General features: G+C 45.1%; 1 protein-coding gene across 3 annotated transcripts in view; it reads left to right on the plus strand.

Annotated features, from left to right (window-relative positions):
• Positions 1 to 20,653, plus strand: part of TPP2 (tripeptidyl peptidase 2) — a 58,612-nt gene that overhangs the window by 16,459 nt on the left and 21,500 nt on the right. For all 3 annotated transcript variants that reach the window (NM_001099034.2, XM_005213952.3, XM_059892054.1), the window contains 14 exon segments: positions 1,552 to 1,676; positions 2,370 to 2,533; positions 4,245 to 4,399; positions 5,056 to 5,132; positions 7,758 to 7,885; positions 10,308 to 10,407; positions 10,679 to 10,827; positions 12,508 to 12,623; positions 13,140 to 13,308; positions 14,014 to 14,171; positions 14,458 to 14,534; positions 16,463 to 16,569; positions 17,280 to 17,434; positions 20,391 to 20,507. In NM_001099034.2, coding sequence (NP_001092504.1) covers positions 1,552 to 1,676; positions 2,370 to 2,533; positions 4,245 to 4,399; positions 5,056 to 5,132; positions 7,758 to 7,885; positions 10,308 to 10,407; positions 10,679 to 10,827; positions 12,508 to 12,623; positions 13,140 to 13,308; positions 14,014 to 14,171; positions 14,458 to 14,534; positions 16,463 to 16,569; positions 17,280 to 17,434; positions 20,391 to 20,507 — 1,797 coding nt within the window.

The following is a 20,653-nucleotide window of genomic DNA, read 5'->3' on the forward strand; positions in this document are numbered from 1 at the left end:
CTGTTTGGCTGTTGTAAACAGTGCTGCTGTGTATACTGGGGTGCATGTTATCTTTCGAATTGGAGCTTTTCTCTTTTCCAAGTATATGCCCTGGAGTGGGATTGCTGGAGCATGTGGTAACTCTATTTTTAGTTTTCTGAGGAATCCCCAGACTGTTTCTGAAGCGTAGTGGCTGTACCATTTACCTTTCCCACCAACAGTGGTAGGTGGGTTCCCTTTCTCCATACCCTCTCCAGCATTTATTATTTGTAGACTTTTTGAGGATGGCCATTCTGACCAACATGAAGTGATGGCTTCATGGTAGTTTTGATTTGCATTTCTCTAATAATAAGTGACATTGAACATCTTTTCCTGTGCCTGTTGGCCACATGTGTGTCTTTTTGGAGGAAACGTCTACTTAGCCTTCTAGGGCGTGCATTTCTTAATCAGAAATGGGATTGTATTGGCGGTTCTGAACCCTGGCTCCCTGCTAGGATCACATGAGGAGCTTTAAAAATTCCATGTTTGTGTCCTAGAGAGGAAATAAATCAGAACCTTACAGAGGAGGCAGATATTTTAAAAACTTGTCAAGAGTTTTCATTAACATGCAGGTCGGGTCAATGCCCACCAGCCTATATAGATCTGCACACGCACACTTTAATTTACTTTATCTGTGTTCATTTTTAACAGCTGTATAATTTTTGGTTAGATCACTTTTGGTTCTTCAACCTCCTGTTGGAGACGTGAAATGTAGTATTTCAGGTACTACATATAGAGCACTAACTATAGAAGAGGGATCTGAATTTAATTAGCCATTTTATTTTGTATGCCAAAAATGTTTATATAATTGTCTTTTTCCTTGAGGAGGAGTAAACATTGAATATATTGAATAAGGAAAAAATGAAGCATAACTTAAGATTTTGGGAACATGTGAAATCTAAGTTTTTATTCACCTGGACTAGTCAGGCGAATGTAGGACCATCTCATACAGTACTTTTTTAAAAGTGCTTAGATTGAAGCATACAAATTTTCCATTTTTATAGCTCAGAATGGTTGAATAGCAGTTTATATGTACTTGGTCAAAAATACAGTATGTATTTAACTCAGCAAATTCAACAGAGGCGAGACTATTCATAATTCCTATTATTTATTTGGGTTCTTAAGAAACAGATTTGAAGTGGAAATGTTCCTGGCTACAAAAATCTAAAGGTAGATGAACTGACGTGTAGCAGTTTTGGTGTTGCTTTTGGAACTGAATCATGCAGGTGCAGGCATGTGACTAATGCCCTTGGCCAAGTGAGGTCCCTGCCATGTAGCACCGTGTCTTCCCCAAAGCAGCTGTAGTGAGGGGCTGACTGTGATAGTGAGGGAAGGATTTTTTTTATTTAATATTTTAATTGATATCTGCCACTAAATTGAATTTCAAATTGTACAGATATAAAAGGAAAATCTTCTTCCATTTTTCCAGGGTAAAATGACTTTACTACTGGGTCACATTGTCTTTGGTTGTCTGTTACTGTCACTTGCCAAGAGCACAAAATGCTAACATTAGCACATGTTCTAATTGATTAGGCAAATAAATTAATCAAGGAGGAGCTTCACAGTCAAGTGGAATTGCTAAACTCTTTTGAGAAAAAGTACAGTGATCCTGGCCCTGTGTACGACTGCTTGGTGTGGTTTGATGGTGAGACCTGGAGGTAAGCCATGTGGATTTTATACATCTTCATTTAAACATGGTCTTGCCTGCTCTGAAGAACATTAAGCCCTCAAACTACCCAGAGATTTGGTTTACACGACATTAATATCTCTAAGCAAAGCTCCTTGAGAGCCGGGTTGGCTTTTGAGTAGTTTTGGATAAAGCCTCTTAAACTTCTTAGTATTTTAGGCAAGAAAGCTGACTCTTACCTCTCTTAGAGAATCTTACCCCCTTAACCAGACAGCAGTCATTAAATATACAACAGCAGGTTGATCATAGAAATCTTCCTGATTGAAGCTGGGCAGTTTGTAAAGTAAGTGCAGGAGGGTCTGGCAAGAGTATCTACTATAAATGTTTTAAGGGCAGAGGAGGAAAATGGCATAAAGATTTACCACCAGAGACCTAGACGCTAAGTTGGTCTGATTCCTTAAGCAGGTGGGTGGTTTTCTTCCTGGGGGTCTGTGAAGGACGGTTCCTAGAGACCCTTGTGCGTGACTTCATTTAAGGGCTGGTTGCTTAAATCACTTTACCCAGTCTTTACTGAGGCCTCTGTGACAGAGGAAGCTGCCACATTTGTGCTGGTAAACAGAGATAGTGTGGTAAGAAGATCCTCGAGAAACAGTATTGTGTGATTTTTAGAAAGGTAGAAAAAGAAGATAAATTGCATTACCTGCTCTTAATTCTCCTTTTGCAGAGCCTGCATTGATTCGAGTGAAGATGGGGATCTGAGTAAATCGACTGTTCTGAGAAACTACAAAGAGGCTCAGGAGTATGGCTCCTTCGGTGCTGCCGAGATGCTGAACTACTCTGTCAACATATACGACGACGGGAACCTGCTCTCCATAGTGACCAGTGGAGGTATTCTGTCTTAGGTTTGCTAACTAGAGATGAACGTGCAAAGTACCGGGAGGATAAATTCCTCTACCCAAAAACAGCCCGAAGGAGAATTGACCGATCCCTACGACAGAACTAGGTCTGGAGTCACGGATGTGATTTGATTTCCTGGAAAGGTATTGTTTTTTTTTAAGGCCGAAACCATGTAGGATCCATTCCAGGAGTGTGAGCATGGTCCAGCTACAAAAAATAATGTAAACATAGTTCATTCTATGAACAATAATTTCACCTCCAAATACTAACTCTTGAAAATTCACCCATGAGTGTGAAGGATCAGGTAAAAGGATCCTTAACACAGCTTTCTGTGTAATTTCAAAAAAGTTATAAACTTTCTTGAAATTTGTGTGTTTTTTTATAAATTATGTTATTCATCCTGTGGAATATGTTATATAGTAATCATAATTAATACATCTGCATATAACTATATGTATAAATCTCAGATATATAAATTTTACTGAAAAAAATATATTGATATTAAAAACATTTGTGTGAAAATTGTTTATGGGTGTGTTTGGTAAAAATATAAAAGTATAGGTGTGAAGACGGTGTGCACCAGCTGCAGGGCAGTGCTTGCTTCTGGGAGGGAGTGAGGAGGGTGAAGTGGGGTACCCAGCTCCCCCCGCCCATAGAGGCACAGCTCAGGTACAGGAAACTGCACACACTACACACTCATAATGTGGTGAGTTCTGATGTGTGCACACACCCGGGAAACCATCCCCACAACCAAAATAACATCTCCATCACCACCACCCTCAAAGGCTGGCTTATTCTTCCTACAATCCAGTTGTCTCCACTCACATCCTCTGGTAGCCGCTGAATGGCTTTCTGTCCACCCTTGATTACTGTACATTTGATAGAATTTTATATAAATGGAATTTAAAAAATGAAGTTTGTTTTTGCCTGCCCATTGCAGCATGTTGGGCTGAATCCGTGCTGTGATTATAAGTGGCTTGTTCCTTATTGTGGAGCAGTGTTTCACCGTGTGTGTCCACCATGGTTTATTTATCCATTCACCTCCTGATACACACTTGGGTTGTTTGAACAACTGTGTACAGGTCTGTGTAGAAGTTGGTTTTTGTTTTAATTGGAACCCATGTCTGGGAGAGCTGGTGGGGTGTGGTAGGGCCATACAGTATTGAAGACCCTCCGAGCTCCCCTCGGCAGTAGCAGAGGCGTGTCGCACCCGCCGCAGCGGAGAGTGCACGTCCCCGCCCACAGCAGCCACCCTCAGCCTCAGCTCTTCAGAAAGGGGTGGCTCTGCGTGGCCTTCCTCTGCGTCTCCCAGGTGACTCGCCTTTTCATACGTTTATTTGCCATTTGGTCATCCTCTTGGGAAATGTTTTTCAAACGCTCTTTACCCATTTTTGGGGGGGGGTTCTTTTTTTTTTTTTTTGAAAGATTATGTTCTAGATATAAGCACTTTGTCAGTTACATGTGTGCGAATACTTTCTCACCTTTGTGACTTAACAGCGTAGAATCCAGGATGGCAGAATAGCGTATGTAAATCACAGTCACTTTTTGTGAATTATTGTTAAGAGACGGAAGAAACAATACCCCCTTACACGTTAAGATAACCGTGTTTTTATTCTGATTATTACTACGCAGATTGAATCTCGTGGTTAAAACTTTTAGCCTCTGAGGGTGTTTCCTCGTTTTCTCCCCTTTTTGCCTCTAGGAGCCCACGGAACACACGTAGCTAGTATAGCTGCTGGGCATTTTCCTGAAGAACCTGAGCGGAATGGCGTAGCTCCTGGTGCTCAGATTCTTTCCATCAAGATTGGAGACACGAGACTCAGCACGATGGAGACAGGCACAGGCCTCATCAGAGCTGTGAGTGCTCCTGAGCTGCTGGTGTCCAGGACTGATGGTTCACGGTCGTGGATACTTGGATTAGCAAGCTGCTCTTGCCTTATCAAAAATACATGGCACTGTATTCAGTGTATAGGACTTTGTTTGCAAAAGCCCAAAATGCTTAACTCATTTAAAAATATTTTTATTAGAAATTATTTGGGTTAAAGAGATTTGGGGAAACATGAAAACATTGTTTACATTATACCTCTCACTTGTAGTAAATCCCTTAGCAAACTATTTTGAGATACTTTTAAAAGCATGAAAAAAGACAGGAAGACATCTCAGCCAGCCTGCTCCATCAGTGTAAGAATTTATTCTTCATTTGACTTTAACATATGAATTCTATTTCACTTGAGTGAATTTAGACTTTAAAGAGACCTCCCTCATTTCTCCAACTTAATTCTGCAGATGCTGGTTTGTTTTTTATTGACTACTTCCTGTGCCATGTATCAACACCACCCCCAAACACACACACACCTTTTTTTAAGTTCGTCAGCCATATGTCTGGCAGTAATTTATGAATTTAGGTATGAGTTGGAATATGATTGGTTACAGAACTGTGGGATGCCTTTTTTTGCTGGCTTTTCTGTTTTTATAAATGGCTGTCTAAGCTGGACTGTTTCTCTTTTTAATAGATGATAGAGGTTATAAATCATAAATGTGATCTTGTCAACTACAGCTACGGAGAAGCGACTCACTGGCCAAATTCCGGGTGAGTGTTCTTTGCCACTCGTCAGCCGTGGGGGCGTAGCTGGTAAGAGCAGTGAGCGCTTCTGTGTAACTGGAGCGAACGTCACAACTGACGAGGAGCAGACTTGGGCAGATCCTGTGCGGCCCCGAGGCCCTTGGTCCACAGTCATGTCTTTGACGCTGGTGTCCCCTTCTGGCCGGTGGACCCGACGGCCCCTCGGACCCCCGTCCACAGGCAGCCGGACCTTGGGTGTGCACCGCGGGCCCTGCGGTGACGGCGCCCCTCAGCTGCCGGCTCTGCAGAGGCCACCCTGGCGGCATGCTCGGGGGCCGTGAGCCTCGGGTGTGCGGTCAGCTCTGTCTCTGGTCACAGTGCGTGCCCTTCCCTCTGGGACGGCCGTTGCACACCTTTTCCTGGGGACTCTCGGCGACTTCCCCGTCAGTCCTCAGCTGGCGTCCTTGCTGCTTTCTTTCCCAGAGCAGATGAAAGCGCTCAGAGGGGACTCCGGGCCCTCCTGTGGCCCGCCTGACCCCACCAGCTGCCGTCCCTTCTTCTCTCATGGAGTGTGCCTGGGATGAAGAGCGGCTCTGGTCCCCTCCGCCCTCAGAGATGCCTTCCAGCATCGACTCGCTCCTTTCCTGGCTCTCTTTACTGTTAGACAGACCTGCTCAAGTATCCACTAGCTTTAAAACTAACTAATAACAAGCCTCTGCATCTCCCATGGCCTTTGCTTTTCCAGCAAAACCGAGACAGGTGTGTTCACCATTGTCCATCGCCGGGTCTCCCTGCCCTGCTCCCCTCCCTGTGCTGTAAGGGTCTTCCAGCCTCTGGCTTAGCGTGACCTCATGTTGCCTCAGCCTTTCTGTCTTCATAGCGCTAACTTGGCAGTGACCCTATCTGGAGAGTTTCCTCCCACCACCCCATCCAGATACACCCATTGTGCATTTTCTGCAGCTCTGTGACAGAGCTCTGCCGAAACGCAAATGTCACCAAACTAGAGCCTGTAGTTGGCTGTCGTCAGTGATTGAGTTTTCATGGGTGCATCATAAATGCTTTTGCTAGATGCAAAGAGCCATTTCAGTGGCTGTGTGTCTCAGGATTGTGTTTAGGTGACATGAACAGTGACAGGGCTCCAGAACGATCCGTGAGCACCTGGGAAGGGGCCCTGTACCTGCAGATGGCCCGATAACCCCGGGAGATGGCTTAATGCGGCGCTGGAACCATTCCTGTACTTAACGGTGGGGGTCTCACAGTCTGTACATATGTGCAGTCTCAGAACTACGCACCGAAGAGAAGGTCGGTTCTACCACATGTTGATTTAAGAAATAAAAATTTTAAAACCCATAATTTCCTCAGCTGACGGGTACACGGTTCCTTGTGAGACAATTGCTCATTTCCAGACCTGGAAGCGAGCACGCTGTCAGCGTCAGTTGTGAACGTAACCTCGCAGGAGGGAGAAGGAAGGATCTGCTTCCGTATCTGCATTATCGCGGTGTATATCTTTCTCTCCTGGGACCTTCTTTCTTCTGCAGTCTTCTTACTCTAATGTGCTTTTTCCTTCACTTTTATGATTTTGGAGTATCCCTGGCCCTTAACCTTTTTTACATTGACCTCATTTTTTTTTTCCCTGTGGTCTAACTTTACCTCCTGTAATGACTACCAGTGTATTTTTCTTCCTTGCTGTTAAGCTCTAACCAGATCTCTTATACGTTAAATCTCTCTCCCTAGGGCCTTATTTCCCCATTCACCTTTGCTGCTTGTGACAGCTGTGTGAGGAGTTGGTTCTCCATACTTCATGTCGGGGGGGAGTGGACCCCCTGTGGCCCCTGACCCAGTCTCATGTCGGGGGGAGTGGACCCCCTGTGGCCCCTGACCCAGTCTCATGTCGGGGGGAGTGGACCCCCTGTGGCCCCTGACCCAGTCTCATGTCGGGGGGGAGTGGACCCCCTGTGGCCCCTGACCCAGTCTCATGTCGGGGGGAGTGGACCCCCTGTGGCCCCTGACCCAGTCTCATGTCGGGGGGAGTGGACCCCCTGTGGCCCCTGACCCAGTCTCATGTCGGGGGGAGTGGACCCCCTGTGGCCCCTGACCCAGTCTCATGTCGGGGGGAGTGGACCCCCTGTGGCCCCTGACCCAGTCTCATGTCGGGGGGAGTGGACCCCCTGTGGCCCCTGACCCAGTCTCTGCTAACGCTGCAGTCTTTGCCTTTGGCCCCTTGGCAGTTTCTTTTCCCCACATATATACAGTTTTGTTTTTAGCACATTCCCCACTAAAAACGGGGCCTCCTAACTCCCTCCACTGAAACCCGACTGGGGTATGTCTCTGGGCATGGCTCTGTCGCGCTCTGCTAATGGCACATGTGCCGGAATTTACCTGACCTCGCGTTTGAATGTATTTTAGTTTTATAAACACTTTGTGAGTAGAAGCAAGGCACTTGCAGTGTGAGAATGTCCCTGAGTGATTCTGAGCACCCCTCCTGACCTGTGACCGCCATTCTATTGCTGCTGCTACTCGCAACCCATGTTTTGTTTTGTTGTTTTTTTTTTTTCATATAAACCATGTTTGAAAATATTTTCACATTACAGTAATCCATTTCCTGAAAAGTGGACAGTTCGTGTGTTCAACTGAATCCTCTCCCTCTTTCAGGAGAATATGTGAAGTAATCAATGAAGCTGTGTGGAAGCACAATATAATTTATGTCTCAAGTGCTGGGAATAACGGCCCCTGCCTGTCTACAGTCGGGTGTCCGGGAGGAACCACGTCCAGTGTGATAGGTGAGTTTGTAGTGTTAGAAATAAACTTAAAAACAAGCAGACAAAAAGATTTAGTCCATCCAGTGTTAATCGTATCTCTCCCACACACAGGACACTGTGAGCCTATAATAGACCTCAGGAAAGTGAACTCTAGTAGGGACCCACTGATGTAGAATTTCATCTCCAGCAGACTGGAGTAAGTGTGGAGGTACAGATCACGGGTAGCAGAAGTATAGATCAGGCCTGTTGTTGTTTAGTTGCTAAGTCATGTCCAATTCTTTGTGACCCCATGGACTGCACCATGCCAGGCTTCCCTGTCCTTCACTGTCTCCCAGAGCTTGCTCCAACTCATTGAGTCGGTGATGCCATCCAACCATCTCATCCTCTGTCGCCCACTTTACCTCCTGCCTTCTGTCTTTCCCATCATCAGGGCCTTTTCCAATGAGTCAGTTCTTCACATCAGATGGCCAAAGTCCTGGCACTTCAGCTTCAGCATAAGTCCTTCCAGTGAATATTCAGGGTTGATTTCCTTTAGGATGTACTGGTTGGATCTCCTTGCAGTCCCAGATCAGGCTGTGGGATCACAAAAGTGCTGTTCCCTCTGATTTGAGGATCTGGGCAAGGCTTTCTGGAAGAAGTGTGAGAACAAGGGTTTCAGTAGGTAGACAGAAGCAGGAGAAGGGCTTTCCAGGCTAAGTGAGCAGCATAAATGAAGACACTTGCTTCACTTTTTATTTATAGTGTCCGGCTGTGTATTTATAGCAGAGTTTCCTCCTTTAGTTTCTCTTGGAGCATGCAGGAAGACCTAGAGGTAGAGGAAGGGAGCTTCCTTACTGAGAAAAGCAGTTGAAACACATTTACTGTGTGCCTGTGGCCTTCCCCACCCTTTGTCTTCAGGATCGGATACGGTATTGTCTGCTTCACTGGAATCCAACAGGAAACAATAATGCCTGTCAACGAAAGTTGTAAGAGATCGAATTATTTGCAGTCATAATATGAAAATAATAAAATTAGCTTCTATTATACGACAGTAGCTGCCATCTTGTGCAAAAAACAAAACCCCACAAAACATGAAATCCACCCCTTGGTTTTTTTAATGTGAGGCATGAATGAGGAACGGTGAATTGAGATCCCTTAAGTAGTAAATGAGACCTGAAGATTTTTGGTTTATTTTTAAATGTGGGCTCAAAACACTTAATGTTTGTGACTGAACATGTGACCATAAAAGCTGGTCCCAAGCAGTTTTCCTGGTGTATCCACCATTAACTGCACAATACATACGTATCATAGAGTTACTATAGTTGCATAGGTATTAGAGATTTTATAGATACACAGCAATATTTGGGCATTAAAGGTTAGAGTAGAAACTGGTCCTTTTAAAAATATTTTTGTTTTAAAATATCAGTGATCTTATATTTATGGGACATGCTTGTATTCGTGGCTTGTAAATTTTAAGCGTGGTGTCGCTTGCTTTCAGTGACCTAAAATCTCTTGATAAAGTAATTCTGTTAAATCATGTGTTAAGACAGCAGTGCCTGCCAGTGATTCATGCATTGTGTGTTCCAGATCTCTGGATACTTTTAAGGACACAAAATGAAACAAAATAATCCTGAGAGGTACCTAGTGATAAAAATGCACTGCTCCGCTACAGCGCTCAGCATTTTGTCATTTTCTTATCCCCACATTGGCAGAACACTTTAACCTAAATTCTACAAAATGACTACAGTTTCATGTGGCAGCACTGTTGACCTAAGTCCTCTTAATTCACTCATTCTGTCCAGCCTTCTACCCAGGAGATGTGTGTGTTGTGAAGGAGAATGAGGAGCTGATAGTCTTGGATTCTGAGTCTTGTCTCTGCCAGTCATTATCTTCAGTACATTTTTTTAACCCCTCTCTGCCCTGTTTGCACATCCCTGGAATGAAGGACCTGACTTTGATCTCTGAGTTCTGTGATTTCAGAGTCTTAACTAGTTTCATCTGCACGTTTATCTAGGAGACCGTAGCATGTTACTGCAGCCACTTTGCAGGGGAGGCTACTGCCAATTTCACGGGTAGAATTTTCTATACCATGGCCATTTAAAAACGAAGATCAATCAACTAATTCCTTTATTTTTCTGAAGTTATATTTTTACAGTTTAAAACACATTTCTCTTTCTCTTTAACGCATACACACACTTTTAGTTACATTATCCTGTTTAGTCCACATAATAGTCCTGGTAGGTATTTTTATATACAAAAGCCAGCACCTCGTGTAGTGTCTGGTATGTAGTGACCTTGCCTGGGTCGTTAAGTTTTTTCACCTTTCCATCTTGTGAGAGAGAACGGTGGTGTCCAGAGAACAGGGGCTTCGCCGGGATCCCACGGCTGGGGGAGCAGTGGGGTTCAAGTCGCGACCCCTGTTCTGTATCCTTCTGTCAATGACCACATTCCCCACCCCCCGCAGGTGTCGGCGCCTACGTTTCTCCTGATATGATGGTTGCCGAGTACTCTCTGAGAGAGAAGTTACCTGCAAATCAGTACACGTGGTCTTCTCGAGGCCCCAGGTAGGTCGCGCGTGGAAGTGGAGTGGAGTGAAAGCCGCTCAGTCGTGTCCGCCTCTTTGCGACCCCATGGACTGCACGGTCTGTGGAATTCTCCAGGCCAGAACACTGGCGTGGGTAGCCCTTCCCTTCTCCAGGGGTCTTCCCAACATGGGATTGTCACAGCCATTCTGTCCGACTGCCTGGGGGGGGGCGCAGGGCTTTGCCCTGAGTTCATTTGCCCGTTGGCCCAGTGCCCACCTCCCTAAGCAGACTCTGCCTTGCTCTCCTTCAGCGCTGACGGGGCCCTCGGAGTGAGCGTCAGCGCCCCGGGCGGCGCCATCGCCTCCGTCCCCAACTGGACGCTGCGGGGCACCCAGCTCATGAACGGGACGTCCATGTCGTCTCCCAACGCCTGCGGGGGCATCGCCCTGGTCCTGTCAGGTGAGGAGCGCCTCCCCGCGGCCCAGCTAACCCCGCCGCAGAGTCTCCTGCTGGAGCTGCGAGTCGTCGGCTCTTCCACACGTTTCTGTCAGTTTAAGTACTCTTAATGAGATAGAAGTGACACGGAGAAATGGATTTTCAAAGTATCATTTTATACTTCGCCTTGCTGTTGTTCAGTCACTGTGGTGTCTGTCTTTGAGCCCATGGACTGCAGCGTGCCAGGATCCTCTGTCCTTCCTGTGCTTCACCTCAGTCCTAGCTCTAAAATCCACTGCTTACTTGTTTATAAGCTTGCTTAAGGAGGTGTGAAGTGTCTAGACAGTTTCATAAAATAAATTTGATGGCATAAAATAAAGACAAATTGTAGCCATAAAAAGTAATTGAGTACCTTTCTCTTCTTGCAGACAGATATTTTTGTTCTCTAAAGTTCTCAGGGCAAGAAAACGTGGTTGAATTGGTAATGACCTGGCCCACAGTAAAGTGGTGGAGAATCATTTATGGGATCTTAATGGTTTGAACGTGCATTCACTCAGCAAGCATATTTATTGGCTGTTACTGACTATTAAGCTTTATTTTGGCCTGGGGCTAAAGTAGGGAACAAAACATCAAAAAGACCTGCCTGTGTGGAGTTGATATTAAAGTTGGAGGAGGAACAGACTATGAACAAAGTAAAAAATCGCTTCCATGACATAGTAGAGGGTAGGAAGCGTTGCCATGGAGCCGGTGAACCGGACCATGGGGAGGCGGGACTTTCTAGGTTGATGGGCAGGCGGCTGCATGCTTGACGTGGAGGATGGGGCCATCGGCACTGACTGGGCTCCACTCTCGCTCTACTGTGCAGCCTCTCCAAGCATCTCGGGCTCGCTGGTGCCTCTTGTCTGTGGCACACTATTCTGTCTGCCTGGAATTCCTTTCCCGCCGAGTCTTGGCCCTGTGAACGCCCGTGTATTCCCTGAGAGCCGACACAGTATCTGTTCTGATGGGAGCATCGCCTCTCCAGATCCTGACAAAATCGTTTGCGTTTTCGGTTGACTCTTAAAGTGCCGTCATGTTCCCATGTTTTTTGGTTCACGTTCTACATTCCTCATGAGTATTTGCATGTTTAGTTCTGGAGAGGACAGGCGTGCTGTCTTACTCGCTTCCACCTCAAAACAGTCAACATCAGAAGGTGGGCGGCTGGGTGGCCTCCGCGTCATGTAGACAGTCACCCGCAGCCTCATTGTCCCTGTTGTCGACCAGGAGGCTTGTCAGCAGCCTCCTGGGATCCGGTCTCCAAGGTGCTGATTGGTTGCGTGGGGCCTGAGCATCTTGCTGGCTTGTTTCGTACCCCTGGTGCACATCCTGTGTGCCCTGGTTGAGACCTTCTGCCAGTGACCATGCTGATTGACCAGCACTGTCTTAAGGAAAACATGATTGGAATGCCTTTTGGTCCCTGTGCCGAGCCCACCTTCATGCTGCGTCACAGTGGGCATGCGGAAGTTTTCATTGAATGAAGTCGTTGTGTTATGAGTCATACTGTAAAAAAAAAAAGATTAAAAAATGAGTGTTGAGACACAAAAACATTAAAAGCAGAAAACGTACACATTATCCATACTAGGGCAGGGGGAGGCTGGGGAAGCGTTTCCAGTAACTGTCTTCTGTAATAAACACTAGTTTCTTGATTTCATCTTTTGATTTTAGGTCTGAAAGCTAATGATGTTAACTACACAGTTCATTCGGTCAGAAGAGCTCTTGAAAACACTGCAGTGAAGGCTGACAACATAGAAGTATTTGCCCAAGGACACGGTATTATTCAGGTATTGTCGTGTGAGAAGCAGGCTGTAGATCAATAGGATAATATTTTAGCTGTTATTGGATAATATCCCTACTATAGTGATTGAGTTTTTCTAATTGTTGACTATATGGCCAGAGTAGTTCTCTGAACCATAAACGAAGAAGGTATGAAAAGAGACTTTATAGTTGAATTTGTGGTGGTAAGATAGAGAAATGTAATTGATGTAAGACATATAGAGAGATGGCAGAGGGCAGCAGGTAAAAGCTGACCAGGCATAATGGCACGTGGAGGATTCCTAGCATCATCACTTGGGAGTAAGAGGGTGAAGTGGAAGGTGAGTCCCGTGGCTGGACCAGGGTTTTGTCCAGTGAGGTAGAACTGTCCTCCTGATGGGCTTTGTCACGTAGTTCAGAGAGGAGAATGTTGAAGCTGACTCTTGCTTGTACTTTGCTATAACTGAAATGAAATGGGTGATTTGCAACAGAAGGGTTTTTTGACCCAACTATGTGTATCTTACTGTTTGTATCCTTTTAATTAGGTTGATAAAGCCTATGACTACCTCGTTCAGAACACATCGTTCGCTAATAAATTAGGTTTCACTGTTACTGTGGGAACTAACCGTGGCATCTACCTCCGAGATCCTGTTCAGGTGGCCGCACCTTCGGATCATGGCGTTGGCATTGAACCTGTATTTCCAGAAAATACTGGTGGGTGATAGCCAGAGAGTAAGCTCACCTGTTCACATTTTTGGTTTGAATTGTACTGTAATAGAGAGGTGCTGTTTAGGCTGATGTTTTAAAGAGGAGATAGGAATGAACAATGTTAATATTACTGTGCATTTCAGAGCAAAGGGAAACTGATGGCAACTGGGGACCCTGATACAGTGGCAGTTGAGTTAGCAGTGTGACTACAAGAAAATAGTAGAATGGACCTTCAGTCACCTAGAGCTCTTAATTAAATTGTGGATCATAAAGCGTCAGATGCCTTTTCTTTCCCACCTTTACTGCTTGAGTGTAAGAGCCAGATTTTGGTTGCAGAGTGGGAAAATCAGAAGCAACCAGGGAGAAGCCCAGCTCAGTGAATGTAAACAAGACTGTCGTGCCTGTAAATTAGGAGTCTCTTAGATTCTGTTGACTGCACGCAGTATGAGAAAACAGCACTAAACACCTTATGTTAAGGTTGTGGCCGTGCTGGGTGGGCGTGTGGATGGACCCCAAGCGTGCTGAAACACGTGTGAGGGAGGCTGTGTGACTGGTGTGTGTGGGCTGTGCTTGGGGAGCCTGTGCCTCCTACATTTTATAGCCAACGGTGCTTTCCTGCTGCTGAATGTTCTTGAGAGACTAGAGAACGTTTTAAAATGGAAGAAGAGGAAAACAGAGCTAATCTTCACTTTTTGTTTTTTTTAATGCCAGAAAACTCTGAGAAGATATCCCTCCAGCTTCATTTAGCCTTAACTTCGAATTCGTCGTGGGTTCAGTGTCCCAGCCACTTGGAGCTCATGAACCAGTGCAGACACGTAAACATCCGCGTGGACCCCAGGGGCTTACGGGAAGGACTGCATTACACGGAGGTACGGCCTGCGCGCCTTTGCTCTGCCTTCTTTGCACTGTGCAGAGTGTTTGTGTGGCAGACCGTTCACCCATTAGTCTGAGTTAGTCAAGGCTTGGCCTGCATGTAGTTGTTCAGGCCTCTTGCCATTGATACGTGCTGTGACATCAGAAAATTGATGCTTTTACTTAGGACGTTTCACCTTTAATATGAGATTAATTTATTCTGTGAGTAGGTCCACCTTCTTTCATTCTCTCCTTTTAAAGAAGCTTCGTTTGTGGATACTGACACTTAACTCTTTTCTCAAGGTATGTGGCTATGACATAGCGTCGCCCAACGCAGGTCCTCTGTTCAGAGTCCCCATCACCGCGGTCATCGCAGCAAAGTAAGTGCCCAGTCACCACCAGTGTGCTGTTCGTTTAAGTGTGAGGTGGCTGTTCATGGAAACAGGCTGAGCTTGTAAAGGATCCGCAGGCCAGAACCAAGGAACTGGATTTTAGTTCTGCTCTTGCTCAGCATCCAAGATGGCACGTGGTCGGTCAGCTGCTCCTGTTCACAGGGAGGAGGATTAATGGCGTCTGCCGCCTGCCCTCCACCAGGGTGACGGCGCCCTCCCGACCGCCCGGGCTGGAGGCCTGAAGCCTCTGCAGTGTCCTGACAGTGATTTTGTCCCCTCCCACCCCGACCTTGCCACCGCTACCCCCATCTCTGGAATCATATTGTCCCCTGGTTCTTCCGCATTTCTAGTCCCCTCTGTTTCCAGGCTCTTCCCTTCCCATCTTGCCTTCCACCCCAGACTGAAGGGTCAGGTCTGATCATACTGCTTCCGTATAAGGTCCTTTATCATCTCGCCCGAGGATCCTGCTCTGCAGATGGCCAGCGGTGGTCCTGCAGAGCCCGTGTCTCCTGCGGCTCCATCACCACTTTGTATATTCCCACGAGCTCACCAGAGCTGACCTTTCCGCTGTCTCCAGGACGGGCCTGTTTGCACAGCTGATTCTTTGCGTTAGGCCCCTGTCTCCTAACCCAGCGACCAGGCAGGTTCCCGGTCATCCCCAGCTGAAGGGAGTCCTTCCTTTCTGCTGCTTCTCGCTTTTACACACCCGTGGTTTAGGCTTGAGCTAGTGTGCTGTCATTTTTAATTGACCCCATTTGACTGTGAGCCCACAGAAGACTCAGGGCCTGCATCTTATGTAATCCCACATGGAGCCCACTGTACAGAACAGACACAAAAAATGGTCCAGTACATGAAGGGGAAGACCGAGATGGGAGTTCTGGAAACTGGGAAACGCGAGTTAGCACTTTCTTTTGACTTAGTTGCATAGTAATATTTAACATGCAGTAGGTCTCAGCCTGTATGAGGCATAGAATGAAACGGAGATAACTAGTGACACAGGTGAGGAAATGCAGAACGGCTAAATTCTCAGCCGCGTTTTCCCTGCAAGTCCGACAGGAACTTACTAGACGAGGTAACGTGTAAGATTCAGGAATCGGCCAAGACCTCTTCTCCTGATGGAAGCTGTCTGGGACCACTCCGCACAGATGAAGCACTTGGCATCTTTTCCACCAGCACTCCCCGCCTCCCAGAGCATGCTGCGTTCAGCATCTCTGCTGGGCGCTCTGTCCCACAGGACTGGCCGAGGAAAAGGAAAACAGAACATTCACTGCTGCGCCTGTAGCTTCTAGTAGCCGTGCCCCCGACGGAGTAGGCACTCACTAAATGTTCGTCACACTGAGTAGAGTTAGTCCTTAGTGTCTACTTTAGCTTTCCAGCGTGGATAAGTAAACATTTGACTTTGGGGTTTCCCTGATCCTTTTTAAAAATCCTATGAAAGTAGTTTCCTTCATACTGTGTCATTTCTGGCATGGGTGCATTTTGAAGCTACAAAAGGGATTAAATTTAATAGCAGTTTCAGAGGATAAGACAGTATCAGAGTCACAAAACATTGCCTTTGATTTTAGCATTTTAGACTCAAAACAGTCCAGATTCTGGTTTTTGGAAAATTATGTGGATGTTGTAGAATTCCGTTAACAACAGCAACAAAAAAGAACTGTGTGTCTGGGTGTATTATAGACAAATTATAAAACGAGTAAAAAGCAGAAAAATCATCTACACTGGGCTCCCCCCAGTTCTCTCTGCTGAAGTGTTGCAAAGATGAGATGATACTGTGCATACCGTTTTGTTCCCAGCCTTTAACTTCCTGTGTTCATTTCTCAGGAGCTGTTGAAATCTAGAGTGCCAGTTGGTTTACAATATGAAGCCCTTTTTAATGAGAGTATCATGTTTAATCATTAATTTTTATTAATTTTTAGAGTAAATGAATCAACACATTATGACCTAGCCTTGACAGATGTACATTTTAAACCTGGTCAGATTCGAAGGCATTTTATTGAAGTTCCTGAGGGTGCAACATGGGCTGGTAAGTAAAATTAAAGTCTGTCTTGCCCATTTGTCTTTTTTTGTTTTTTGTTTTTCTTTTTTTTTTGCTTTTTTCTTTAACTGGAGGATAATTGCATTACAATGTTGTGTTGGTTTCTGCCATACAACAGCGTGAATCAGTCAGGACACATGTCCCCTCCCTCTTGAAACTCCCTCCCACCACCTGCCCCCCCATCTGTATGTGGATTCTGAAGGCCAGAGCAGATAAACCAAGGGGGAGAGATTAGGAAAACTTATCAGTGAAGTTGAATAGAGGGAAACTAATGGAACTTTGGCATGGTAACAAACAGAGGTTTCTAAAAGTAAAGTCCTCTTTATCAGGGACTGATTGGCTTTTAGCTAAAGTAAGAGAAAAGGCTGAACTTAGCAACAGAGGAGGAAGAGATTTTTAAAATACCCCAGCTAGGATAATTGTGTGTCCATCTATGGACCGCTTCTGTTTCATGTTCTTTGTAGCATAGCGGTTGCTCACTTAAATCCTGATTTGTTTATTTTCCATAGCTAACTTTCCTACCCTCTCATCTTAATTAATATTCTGTCAATTCATTGTTTTTAAGGAAATATGCAGGTTTCACTTGAATGTATCGTTTTATTCTTGATAGCTGATTCCCCTAATGTAGGCGTAGGCCTTACGGAATTTGTCCATTTGAAACCTGAGTGACAGTGTTGCCTCTTGCCTTCTCGCCTCAGAGGTCACCGTGTGCTCCTGTTCTTCTGAGGTGTCTGCCAAGTTCGTCCTCCACGCAGTGCAGCTTGTGAAGCAGAGAGCGTACAGAAGTCACGAATTCTACAAATTTTGTTCCCTTCCAGAGAAGGGAACGCTCACTGAAGCTTTTCCAGTCTTAGTAAGTTTTAATTAACAGTCTGAAATCCTAAAACTGTTTTCCATTTGTCTTTCGTGTGAGCTGTTGTTACTCAGTCGCTAAGTCGTGTCCAATTCTTTGTGACTGCAAGGACTGTAGCCCAGCAGGCTCCTATATCAATGGGATTTCCCAGGCAAGAATACTGGAGTGGGTTGCCACACCCTCCTCCAGGGCCTCTTCCCAACCCAGGGATTGAACCCAAGTCTCCTCCTTGGCAGACAAGCAGGATTCTTGACCACTGAGCCACCTGAAAGCCCTTGGTGTGACCTAAGACTTAAGTATTTTGATTTGATTTGGTAGTTTGCATTCAGAGCACTCTGGGCCTGTGTGTTTTATTAATGCTGAGTAATGTCAGAAGATAGGTCATCTTACTAAGGCACTTAAGACCAAGTGAGGTAAATACTAATCTCTCTAACTCTTAAATAATTTAGTCAAAAGAAAGTTCTGGTATGCTAGATGCTGGCACTTGACAAAGTGGACCCTGGTTGAGATTGTTTTCTCATTGTACGGTAGACTATTTCCATATTTAAGACTTTTTTATTTACTTTAGTCATTTTATTACTGCCCTGTTGTTAAGAATCCATGAGGTTAATTTGCTCTATAGGTGAAAACTGCCACTCCTTCCTACAAATTACTTCAGTGTTGCAGATTTCCACACTTAACCTATAGTGTGAGAAATGGGGGCTTCCTTCTAGAAGGGGAATACACTGGTGACCTTCTTCAAACTTGCTACCTAGTGTTTTGAGTTGGATCCCTTATCTTTATCTCTTCTCAGAAGATAAGTGATGAGAAGATAAACTTCCACTTGTGTTCTTGTATGTGTTCACTTTAGTCGCACAGTCGTGTCTGACTCTTTGCAACCCCATAAATTGCAGCATGCCAGGCCTGCCTGTCCATCACCAACTCAGTAATATGATTCATCTTTAAACTTTCTAGTGCAAAGAATGTTCAAACTACCACACAATCGCACTCATCTAACGTTGCTAGCAAAGTAATGCTCAAAATTCTCCAAGCCAGGCTTCAACAGTATGTGAACCACGAACTTCCAGATGCTCAAACTGGATTTAGAAAAGGCAGAGAAACCAGAGATCAAATTGCCAATATCTGTTGGATCATGGAAAAAGCAAGAGAGTTCCAGAAAAACATCTATTTCTGCTTTATTGACTACACCAAAGCCTTTGACTGTATGGATCACAACAAACTGGAAAATTCTTCAAGAGATGGGAATACCAGACTACCCTACCTGCCTCTTGAGAAATCTGTATGCAGGTCAAGAAGCAACAGTTAGAACCAGACGTGGAACAACAGACTGGTTCCAAATTGGGAACGGAGTACGTCAAGGCTGTATATTGTCACCCTGCTTATTTAACTTATATGCAGAGTACATCATGAGAAACACTGGGCTGGAGGAAGCACAAGCTGGAATCAAGATTGCCGGGAGGAATATCAATAACCTCAGATATGCAGATGACACCACCCTTATGGCAGAAAGCAAAGCAGAACTAAAGAGTGTCTTGATGAACATGAAAGAGGAGAGTGAAACGGTTGGCTTAAAACTCAACATTCAGAAAACTAAGATCATGGCATCTGGTCCAGTCACTTCATGGCAAATGGGAAACAATGGAAACAGTGAGACTTTATTTTCTTGGGCTCCAGAATCATTGCAGATGATGACTGCAGCCATGAAATTAAAAGACGCTTGCTCCTTGGAAGAAAAGCTTTGATCAACCTAGACAGCATATTAAAAAGCAGAAACATAACTTTGCCAACAAAGATTCATCTAGTCAAAGCTATGGTTTTTCCAGCAGTCACGTATGGATGTGAGAGTCGGACCATAAAGAAAGCTGAGCGCCGAAGAATTGATGCTTTTGAACTGTGGTGCTGGAAAAGACTCTTGAGAGTCCCTTGGACTGCAAGGAGATCCAACCAGTCAGTCCTAAAGGAAATCAACCTGAATATTCATTGAAAGGACTGATGCTGAAGCTGAAACTCCAATACTTTGGCCACCTGATGTGAAGAACTGACTCATTGGAAAAGACCCTGATGCTGGGAAAAATTGAGGGCAGGAGGAGAAGGGGACAACAGAGGATGAGATGGTTGGATGGCATCACTGACTCGATGGACTTGAGTTTGAGCAAGCTCAGGGAGTTGGTGATAAACAGGGAAGCCTGGTGTGCTGCAGTCCATGGGGTCACAAAGAGTCAGACATGACTGAGAGACTGAACTGAGTACACTGATTACTAGAAAATTGAAAACTCAGTATCCAAGGAACAGCTTTTGTTTCTGATTTTTTTAATAAAAAGAAAGAATGGAGGGACCATAATTTCATTTGACCATGGTTGCCAGGCAGCTCTGAGCCCAAGACTACTACCTGTGACTACTGAAAATTCCTACACAGCTGTCATACCCCTTCTCTTGCCATCGTTCTTAATGATTTTTCCTTTGGTCCTGTTTTTATTCTGGTTGTTTTCACTGTTAATTTATTATATGTACTTGGAAACCGTCTCAGATCTCTTACAACAAGCAGTTTAGGATTATGGGTAGATAACTGTGTATTTAAATACCTGTGCTCTGTCTCTGCAGCTGATTTGGGTAACTCCAGGCGTAGCTAAAATCCCATGGACGGAGGAGCCTGGTAGGCTGCAGTCCATGGGGTCGCTACAGTTGGACACGACTGAGTGACTTCACTTTCACTTTTCACTTTCATTCACTGAAGGAAATGGCAACCCACTCCAGTGTTCTTGCCTGAAGAATCCCAGGGACGGGAAGCCTGGTGGGCTGCCGTCTATGGGGTTGCACAGAGTTGGACATGACTGAAGCGACTTAGCAGCAGCAGCAGGCGTAGCTAATAACAAGATTCTTGGAGTTTTCTCTCTGTGCAAATCTGTTTGTATTTTGTGATTCACACATTTACAGTATGTTTCATTTTTCTCTGTAGGGTGGGAAAGCAATCGAGTTTTGCATTGCTCGCTGGTGGGCAAGTCTCAGCGATGTCAACATTGACTACACTGTTTCTTTCCATGGGATTGTATGTACTGCTCCACAGTTAAACATTGTAAGTTCACCTTTCCATCATTTTCAAGGTCAGTTATGCATGTCACTGTGAAATAATGTCGATGGTTAGATTTAAATTTTAATGGGGACATTACCTATGTTCAGGAAATAGCAATAGTCTTTTTTAATGGGTGCTTACAAACTTTG

This window comes from Bos taurus, chromosome 12 (assembly GCF_002263795.3).
Source record: "Bos taurus isolate L1 Dominette 01449 registration number 42190680 breed Hereford chromosome 12, ARS-UCD2.0, whole genome shotgun sequence".
Lineage (NCBI taxonomy): Eukaryota > Metazoa > Chordata > Mammalia > Artiodactyla > Bovidae > Bos > Bos taurus.